The 10,762-nt window shown below is 41.0% G+C and overlaps 1 protein-coding gene across 1 annotated transcript; it reads right to left on the bottom strand.

Annotated features, from left to right (window-relative positions):
- Positions 1 to 2,036: 2,036 nt before the first annotated feature.
- Positions 2,037 to 3,765, bottom strand: LOC117389470 (trace amine-associated receptor 13c-like). Its single transcript, XM_055230711.1, has 2 exons — positions 3,568 to 3,765; positions 2,037 to 2,816 (listed from the first exon to the last, which is right to left on the bottom strand). Exons 1-2 carry the CDS (start codon positions 3,763 to 3,765, stop codon positions 2,037 to 2,039), a joined length of 978 nt encoding a protein of 325 aa, XP_055086686.1.
- Between the last annotated feature and the right edge of the window lie 6,997 nt (positions 3,766 to 10,762).

Here is a 10,762-nt window from a genome sequence, read left to right as displayed (position 1 = left end):
TCCGCCATTTTGGCGACTGCTTGTTCTTAACAAGAATCAATTTAGACCGCTGATGATAATTTTCTGTATTGTAACACTATCCTAGCAACGTATTTTGTGCACTTATGCATATTTTATGTTGTCTATGATAGGCTTTTAAGGTATGGTTTGAAAGAATCCAGCTAAATACGAACTTTGAGAACCACGTGTGGTCACTTTAATAAGCCACTTTGCACTGTTGTTCTGATGCTGCTGTTGTATATATTTTTCTCCCTTTAAGTATTTCACTTGATTTTTTTAAGCATATCTTTTTAACTTTGTGCCCTTATTTGTATTTGTATTTATTCAGTGTGTTTATGTTGCACTTTTTCACCGAAGCAAGTTCCTAGTTTGTGAACTGTGTTCACAGACTATGGCAATAAAAGTCTTCTGATTCTGATTCTGAAACAAGATGGCGAGTCTCCCACGGACCTTCTGAACTGCATGCGCCAGGAGCCATGTGCTTTCTACTGGACACTGCAGAGTTTTCATCAGAACTGGGAGGATTTACCCAAACTCCTGCACAACGGACATTGGATTAATACGTAGGAGAAAGAGACTTTATTCTGTGCAACACAGGGTGATTCAGTCTTTTACTGAATTCATTTTAGTTTTGTACAATTTTACTTTTTTTTATATGATTGATGATAACAAACGGTTGTAAAAGGTTATTTTACAATTACGGTTATTCTTTTGGTTGTAAACAATGTAACAAAAATGGTTCAAACTAAAAGGGTAACGTTGAACAGAACTGAAAAGAACTAGAGGTGATTTAAATTAAAGAGTTAAATCAACCACAAGAAAATAGATGAGAGAACTTGAACTAAAACTAGAACTAAAGGTTGCAACCGATTAATTTAGAAACTCAAAACTGAAAGAAAATCTTTAAATCAAAAGAAAGCATTAAAGTGAAACAAGGTTTGAGATTAATATTTAATGTAAATGTCTGTCCATGTATTCGTCTTATTTTACCAACTGTTCAATAAGAAGCCGGCAATTTAAACGTATTTCTCTGGTCTGTGGTTCTTATAACTCAGGTTCTTCCAACAGTTGCTCCAGTAGTCGTACCTAACCGAAGTTTATTGGTCCATAGAAGAGTATTGCATACACTTACCTGATATTCCCCTGTAGTTAACACTTTGAGATGCTACATAATGACACCAAAATGCATATTGAAGATTTTATTAGAAACTTTGTTATGCAGTTTAGCAAAAGTGTAAACACAGAATACATTATATATCTTAAATGTGCTCTGAACTTAAAGAACATTAACAGCAGATAAATCCAGCTCCTTCCTTATAAGTGCCAGCCCTGATGAGCTTCATGTGACTCGAGCTGAACGCTGTGGGTGACGTCACACTCACTCAGTCACCTCCTTACACAGTCTATGGTTTGAACTGTCAAAAAAAAGTGTTTCTTCCATCTTCATAAACTGTGACTTGACTGGAGTAAAACCATCGGCACAAAGTAATATACTTATATAATATACTCATGTAATACTTATAATTTATGAAGCATTGTACATGTTCTTAGACGTCTATAACAAAACCATCTTTTAAAGACAAACGATGATAATAAATGATACTGTGAAATGCCTTACACCCTACCATGTTGTGCCTAAGCCTGTCGCGATAACACATTTTAAACTTCGACATATCGCTGAAGTAAATATAGACGATAAACGATAATATAGAAACGCATTTATACCACTGACACAAAAACCCGAGAGCAGATTTAAACCACATAAACTATTCTAAATCATCAATATTGTTAAAAATCAATAACTGCAATAAATAAACAACATAATGAAATTCTTAGTTCGTTTGTGTCTAAAATGAGTTATTTATAACCCTCTAAAAGCTCAGTTCTTACTATAGAACAGAAAAGTAACACAGTTTTCTCCACTAGGACAAAGAAAAAGTCCCCACGATAAAACTGACCATCAAAAATGATTGTTTCATATGTTTTTAACGACAAGTCGATGAAGTGATGATCGTGACAAATGACAGATTCACTCTTTACATTTTCCAGTCTCTAGATCCAGGTTTGACTATCTGCATTGTCAGAATGAGTTTGATTGACTTCCTAAACCACGGGTAGAAAAAGGCATAGATGACAGGGTTCAGACATGAATTAAAATGCGCCAGCCATATCTCAACGTCCACTGAGGAAGCATCTACTGCAGTGTCCTCGCCCAACAGACTGGGGACGTAGTAGGGACAGAAACAGACCAAAAAAACAACCACAACTATGCCTAAAGTCCCAGCCGCTTTAAGCTCTTTTTTCTTTGCGGTCACGTTCCCCATCTGCGGCATGTTTGCGGATAAAATATGGGAGCGCGTGGCACGAGCTTGGGACACGGCCACCACAAAAACCCTCAAATATAAGACGATTATGATGAGGATGGGAATGACAAATGTGCACACGAGATCTATTGCACCAGATATGAAATGAATTATGACCACACATTCTCCAGCGCAAGTGTTGGACATACCTGGGTGTTTCAGCTGATCGTGCATTATGACCATTCTGTAAACGACGGACAGAAGCCAACACAGTAAAATACATGACTTTGTCCTTTTCATCGTGACTTTAGTGTGGTAGTTTAAAGGGTCACATATGGCGATGTATCGGTCGACAGATATAAGCACCATGTTGGCCACGGAGGCGGACGTGATGATGTAATCGATGAGGTAATAGGAGCTGCAAACGATGTCGCCGAGATTCCAGCAGCTTTCGATGTAAATGCTCCTTTCAGATATTAAAATAAAAAAACAGTTTGGTCCAAGCCATTTTGACTTATTATGAATCACATCAGTACTTAAATTTGTTACTGAAGTAAAAGTACAGATAGATAGACAAAAAAAATCTACTTAAGTAAAAATATTTAAGTACTCATTTACAAATAGTAGTTTAAGACTAAAAAGTAAAAGTATTTCACACATGTCTTGTTAGTTGTAATGACATTGATTCAAAATGATACATATTTAGGTCATTGAATCATAACAAATCAATTTCTGTTTTGTTTTTTTCTCATGAATTTTGTGTATTTATTTTTGTTTGTTCAAAGCCGAAGCTTGAACTCTAAACCTTTAGTCAAACATGGTAAAAATAACCACTCAAATCATATTAAAAGTACTTTTTACTTTACAGTACTGTTCAAAAATGTAGTGAAGTAAAAGTAAAAAGTATCCATTGTAAAATATACTCATGTAAAGTACAGATACTTACAAATTCTACTTCAGTACAGTACTTTACAACTTGTACTTCATTACCATCCACCACTGGTCACAAACATGTTCCTTCACAAATCAGCGACTAAACAAGCAAAAGAAAACAGAAATAGTGCCGTACATTTGTAATAATATTCTTACATAAACATATGAGCCACTAGCCTGAGAACACATTAATATGACAGTGAGAATATGAGTTTAGTGTTTTACATGTTCACATGGAGATGAGTCAAGTCTGCAAATAAAACCAGAAGTGCAACAAAACCACTCCTGTTTGCCCTGTTTGGAACGACGACATCAAAAGCTGTTACTTCACATTTACAACAGAGTCTGGGGTTAACCTGAAATGAGCGATGGAGATGATGACGAGCAGGTTGAGAGCCACCGTGATGAGGGAGACGCAGGACAGCAGCACATATATGAGCATGGCCTCCACGTACGGGTGTGTGGGCTTTCTGCACGAGGAGTTCAGATGGGGGTAGCAGAAGACGTCTTGGTCCAGGGAGCCCGACATGAAGTACAGTTGTGTGAAACTGCACTTGAAATGAATTTTTTATATATATATTTTTTAATTTTTGATACATTCTATAATTTACTTGTGAACAAATACAATATAATTGCAATCTGTTAAAGTGAAATCAATGTTAAAGGTTCATATCTGTTGTGTTTTTATTGTTTTAACACAAGTAACAGCATAGTTACTTTGCCTAGTAACTAGTAACTATAACTAATTACATTTTTGAAGTAAGATGCCCAACACTGGACTTGACTGACTTGACCATCCTTGACGACTAAGCGCCTGCGATTTTGTTAATCTTTTTTTTTTTTTTTTTTTGTTAGAGGAGATGTGGATGCTGCATAATTTATCTTCTTTTTCTTTACATGATCCTATGAAATAATCACACACTAACAACACAAACAACACAAACAACACAAACAACACAAACAACACAAACAACACTAACAACTAACAACTAACAACTAACAACTAACAACTAACAACTAACAACTAACAACTAACAACTAACAACTAACAACTAACAACTAACAACTTACAACTAACCAATAACAGTTTTGGGCTTCACAAAATGTTTCTTTCAGAACAGCAATTTAACTGTTCTCTTGCAGCAGAAGACAACTAAGCCACAACTGACACATGTATATATAGATATATAAATGTGTCAAAGGGGAAATTACAAATTTTATTTTAGTTTTCAAAACTGGTTTGTGTGAAAACAGGTGTTATCATTTAGAGACTGTTTTCCATTAACTACAAGACGTGTAACCTGACAACATCTGAAGCAGGAGAGAACTTTCCATCTAACCCTGAACCAAAAACACCTCTTGAGCAGGAGGACACATGGTCTTCTCTTGAGCTGGAGGACACATGGTCTTCTCTTGAGCAGGTTCTCTTGAGCTGGAGGACACATGGTCTTCTCTTGAGCTGGAGGACACATGGTCTTCTCTTGAGCTGGAGGACACATGGTCTTCTCTTGAGGCAGGAGGACACATTGTCTTCTCTTGAGCAGGAGGACACATGGTCTTCTCTTGAGCTGGAGGACACATGGTCTTCTCTTGAGCTGGAGGACACATGGTCTTCTCTTGAGCTGGAGGACACATGGTCTTCTCTTGGACTGAATCAGACCTACATCATTAAATCCATTCTTCTGTTTCAATGTCACCGGAGGAAAACTTCAGAAAAATTCACGTCTTTTCATGTGACTCAGAAGAACTCAACCTGTTGCTCGTGTCCCCAACCACAGCCCTGAAATCGACACATGAAGGACAACTCCAGAGAAGAGCTGTGGCCAGAGACGCCAAGCTGCGTGCGAACGGAGAGAACAACCATGTGTGATCAGAGGGAGGACAAAGGGACAGAGGACAGGCGATGGGAAAGATTTAACTGAACAGCGCCACCATCATGTTAAAACAGCATTCACTGTGTGACTACAAATCATATTGGATAAGGACAAACTGAACTGAACATAACAATGAACTGTTGAATTTCCCTCCATCTCAGTCAACAATAATGGAACTGACTTCATCTCCATGAGCTGTGTTTTGGATCCACAATAATGAATGTTTCTGTGCATGTTCTGTTTGTGATGATTGTTTATAGAGTATGATTAATGAATAATCAAAAGGGAGAAAGTGTGATAGAAATTTAAGTATAGTCATGTTGTGTATTTAAAAAGCATTTGATTTTTGTCAGTCTTCCAGACCCAGACCAGACATTAACATGTGTGAAGCTCTGTCTCCATCCCACAGGAAACTCGCTGTTGTTCTACCTGTGTAAGTGTAAAAGTTCATTATCTCATGGGTGTGAAGCAAAAGTCACTCTGCTTTAAAATGTATGTAGCATTGTCATTCTGGTCTAAAATAGTCAGATGCTCAGGGTTTGGTTTAGACTTGGACTTAGACTGAGGAACTGGGGGAGAGGCCGGGAGGCTACCAGTCTGTGGCCAGGGCAGGCCTGGGCCCTGTCCTGTCTGTATCTGCTGTAACGAAAAATAAACCTTTTGTCTGTATTTGAAAACTCACCGAGCTTCACAAATGGATTACTTTTCATCAAGAGCTGTAATTTTTCCACAACACTGGTTTGCAGATCTCTTAGTTTCTTCCTAACTCTTAGTTCAAATGTATCTTATCTATTTGACCTTTGATCCAGTGCTGTGCTCTGTGTCCACTGTCTTAGTGTTTATGTCCTGAGAAGTGTTTTGACCTTGTTGCTCCTTTATCGGCTCTAAACTGGTTTTGTGGTTCATGTGATTCTCATCTGTGTCGTATAAATATGTTGTATGTCCTGACACTGACACAGCTCCGGGACAGGTGGCTCTTTGTGGCTTTAATAAATCAGACTCTTTGATTCAAGACTGTTCTAGCTCCTAGTGTCATATACATCAAGTCCCTGCAGCTGATCCCTGCTTCTTTGTGGAAGCTTTGATCTGACAGCTCTCTCCTGATTGGAGCTTTTGCTCACAAGCTGGCACCTAATTGGCTCCTGGACCCTGTGTTGGTGCGACGCCCTAGAGCTCGGCCAATCGTGGGCCTTCACCTGGGGCAGCAACGCCTTTAAAGGACCTGCCCCCTGTGCCTTTTTAGTCTTTGTGCCTTTGTATATTGGGTCCTTCGAATTAGCTCTGAGACTGATTTGTTTTGTGTAATTGTAAACCCTGTACTTTTGTTTCTGTTAGTTGTTCATTAAATACGACCCTGAGTCTGGATGGATGGAATGTTAAAGAAATGTTTTTCTTTTAACATTCCATCCATCCATCCATTTTCTTCCTCTTATCCGGGGCCGGGTCAGCAGTCTAAGCAGGGACTCCCAGACTTCCCTTATCCCCGACACGTCCTCCAGCTCCTCCGGTGGGACACCAAGGCGTTCCAAGGCCAGCCGAGAGACATAGTCCCTCCAGCGTGTCCTGGTCCTTCCCCCGGGGCCTCCTCCCAGTGAGACGTGCCTGGAACACCTCCCCAGGGAGGCGTCCAGGAGGCATCTTGAACAGATAGACGAGCCAGCTCAACTGGTTCCTCTCGACATGTAGGAGCACCGGCTCTACTCCGAGCTCCTCTCGTGTGATCAAGCTCCTCATCCTATCCCTAAGGGTGCGCCCGGCCACCCTATGGATGAATCCCATTTCGGCTGCTTGTAGCCACGATCTTTTCCTATAGGTTATTAACCAAAGCTCATGACCATAAGTGAGGGCAGGAAAGTAGATTGACCAGTAAATCAAGAGCGGAGAGGGCAAGCCACCTTTTTCTGGTCGAGAACCATGGCCTCGGATTTGGAGGAGCTGATTGTTATTGCAGCCGCTTCACACTCAGCTGCAAATCGCGCCAGTGCTGCAGGTCCTGGCTTGATGAAGCCATCAGGACAACATCATCTTCAAACAGCAGAGATGAGATCTTGTGGATCTCACACCGGACCTCCTCTGACCGCTGGCTGTGCCTAGAAATTCTGTCCATAAATATAATGAATAGAACCGGTGACAAAGGGCAGCGCTGGCGGAGTCCAACATGCACCGGGAACAGGTCTGACTTACTGCCGGCAATGAACACAGCTCCTGCTCCGGTCATACAGGGACCGGACAGCCCTTAGCAAAGAGCCCTGGACCCCATACTCCCGGAGCGGACACCATAAGGGATGCGGTTGAATACCTTCTCCAGATCCACAAAGCACAAGTGGACTGGTTGGGCAAACTCCCATGAACCCTCGAGGACCCGATGGAGAGTATAGAGCTGGTCCAGTGTTACGCAACCAGGATAAAAACCACACTGCTCCTCCTGAATCTGAGGGTGGACTATTGGTCGAATTCTCCTCTCCAGTACCCTGGAATAGACCTTACCGGGAAGGCTGAGGATTGTAGTTCCTCTGTAATTGGAACACACCCTCCAGTCCCCCTTCTTATACAGAGGGACCACCTTGGTCTGCCAATCCAGTGGCACTGTCCCCGACCACCACGCGATGTTCCAGAGACGTGTCAGCCAAGACAGTCCCACAACATCCAGAAACTTGACCCCCGGAGCCTTGCCACCGAGGAGCTTGCCCAACCACCTGAGTGACTTCAGCCAGGGTGATGGGCGAGTCCCCAGTCTCTACTTCCTCCTCAGAAGACGGGACAGTGGGGTTGAGGAGATCCTCAAAGTGTTCCTTCCACCGTTCGACAACATCCCCAGTTGAGTTCAGCTGCTCTCCACCCGCAATGTAAACAGTGTTGGTGAAGCACTGCTTCCCCCTCCTGATGCGTCGGACAGTTTGCCAAAATCTCTTTGAGGCTGTTCGATAGTCCTCCTCCATGGCCTCCCCGAACTCTTCCCAACCCCGAGATTTTGCCTCTGTGACTGCACAAGCCAGCTACCTCAGGAGTCCCACGAGCCAACAAGGCCCGAGTCCTTCTTCAGCCTGACGGCATCCCTTACTTCTGGTGTCCTCCACCAGGTTCAAGGGTTGCTACCGTGACAAGCACCGCAGACCTTATGACCACAGCTACAAGCAGCTGCATTGACAATAGAGGTGGAGAACATGGCCCACTCGGAGTCCATGTCTCCATCCTCCCCCGGGATCAGGGAGAAAATCTCCCGGAGGTGTCAATTGAAGTCCCTGACAGACGGCTCTGCCAGATGTTCCCAGCAGATCTGGACGATACGCTTGGGCGTGCCAGGCCTGTCTGTCTTCCTCCTCCGCCAGTGGATCCAACTCACAACCAGGTGGTGATTGGTTGACAGCTCAACTGTGACTAGCACAGAAGTCCAATAACAAAACAACACTTGGGTTCAGAGGAGGCCATTCTTCCCAATCACACCCCTCCAGGTGTCAATGTCATTACCCACATGGGCAAGTCCTGTTGGCTAATGCTAGTTAGCTTGTGACTAACTGATAAACTGTTGGCTAATGCTAGCTAGCTTGTGACTAACTGATCAACTTTTGGCTAATGCTAGCTTGTGAGTGTAATGTTATTTGAGAGGGACCTGTTTAACAGCACAGATCTGCTCATCTGTTGTAGTTCAGATAAGTCAGTTCTTTATTGTCAGATTGTGTTAAAACAAAGTTCAGATTAAAGTCTAAACAAGCCTCAGACAGAGCAGTGCTTACAGTTAGCATCTCACTCCCAGGGAATGTAGATGACATATTTATAACATTTGTGACCTAAAAGGAAATATTTATAATTGTTCAATATTTCTTCACATGAGTTTTCACATTAGATAGAACATTAGAATAAGTTTATAAAATAAATAAATATGAAAAAGTCACATAATCACAGTATTTCACAGAGTTATCTTTAAAAAAAAAAAAAAAATCTGTCTAGCCTTTATAATACATTTATGCCCCCTGCTGCTGGAGCAAAGAACGACACACACAGAAGTTCAAATGCCATATTTAAATGTTTTATTTGTTTTACAACTCATTTATTTTGAAAATCCACAGGTTTGTGTGATACAGACGTTTACTACACATTTAATAAACATTGGAGTTATTCTTATTCATGGAGTTATAAGGATAATATGGACACATGTATATGTAATATCTGTATAGAACACACACGTACCAGGCCGGTTTAACCAAAGTACAGAGCAACTCAGGACAAGTTTAAATTCACAAAAGGATGAGGATTCAAAAAGTTTATCAAAAATCTGCTAAAGTGTCCTATACAATAATAAACACAAGAAAAGAATGGTTATAAAAAGTGTAACTAACTCTAGAGTTTAAGTAACCCTGTGTGACAAACACTAGAGTGTGACTAAACAAAACAGACGCAGTCACATGAATAAAATGCCTAAAACAAGTCAGACTAATTTTTACTAAAAACAAAGTTAAGATTGTAAAATTTTACACAAGAAGTTTGCCTTTTTTTTTTTCTTTTCTTTTTGAAGTTTAACATTTTACTTCCTAATTGTGAATGATGACATCACACTGGGGAATCACATAACTGTTACCAAGCAACCGTGTGGTACACTGGGCCAAGACTCCTCTAATGTCACAGACATAGTTTAACAAATACAAAAATAAAAATATATATATAGTGGGAGTCATGTGTAAAGTGTTAAAATCATGTGTAAATTGTGCCAAACCTTTGGACATAATTCTCCCAGTGTGATGTCATTAGTCTGATGTCATCAGTGTGATGTCATCAGTGTGATGTCATCAGTGTGATGTCATCAGTGTGGGGCTCTCTAAATAAAACTCTCTGGTCGTGTCCCAAATTTGCCAAATGCACCGTTCATACCCTTTGATGTACTGTTCGAAGTACCGGCTCAATGGAGGGTACTCCTCCATGTAGGCGCCGAAATGAGACACGGAGCGTACTTCAACCACTGTCTGTGCGCTTACGGAGAAGTGCATGGACAGTGCATAAGTGTCCATTCTCCCTCCTCAGGTGGATAAATTCCGCTGTCTGCTCGTTGCTTGGTAAAGACAAAAGAATGTTCTTAAATAAGGACGAATATTAAACATTACAACAGCTACACTAATATACAAGTGTAGAGATTAATTATCAATCCGTTTGGTCAGTTCCACATCGATTACTGTAAACTCAAATGAACAGGACTTCACTGAGAGTCGCCTCATACAGATTTTTACTCACATTTTAACAGTTTCATGTCGCACTGTGGTCGGTGACATAAACCAGTACTTACATTTGAACGTGTATTGAGTAATGCATTTCATTTCGGTCTCTTTTTTTGTAGGCGCAGTGGATGATGGGATATAGCAGTGTGTGATGTGTGCTCGGATGCACGCTTCGGCTTCAGTCGATCTCCATGGAAACGCAGAGCATATTTTTGACCACATTCGTCGGGTGCATGAAAAGGAACAGCACTTGTGCCTGAAGTTTTACATAAGCCCTTAAATCCACGTTCGAATGGTGCATTTAAGGGCACTTTGGTGAATTGGGACACAGCCTCTACTTCCTGTCATTTTTAAAGCATTTTCTTTCATGTTTTCTTGACAAACTGCTTCTTGATTTGCATAAAAGTATCATTTATATTTAAACATGTTTTGTTCTCCAGATGAA

The sequence above is a fragment of the Periophthalmus magnuspinnatus genome, chromosome 21 (genome assembly GCF_009829125.3).
Source record: "Periophthalmus magnuspinnatus isolate fPerMag1 chromosome 21, fPerMag1.2.pri, whole genome shotgun sequence".
Classification (NCBI taxonomy): Eukaryota; Metazoa; Chordata; class Actinopteri; order Gobiiformes; family Gobiidae; genus Periophthalmus; species Periophthalmus magnuspinnatus.
Note: the sequence above shows the minus strand (reverse complement) of the source record. Positions and strands in the feature narration are given on the sequence as shown.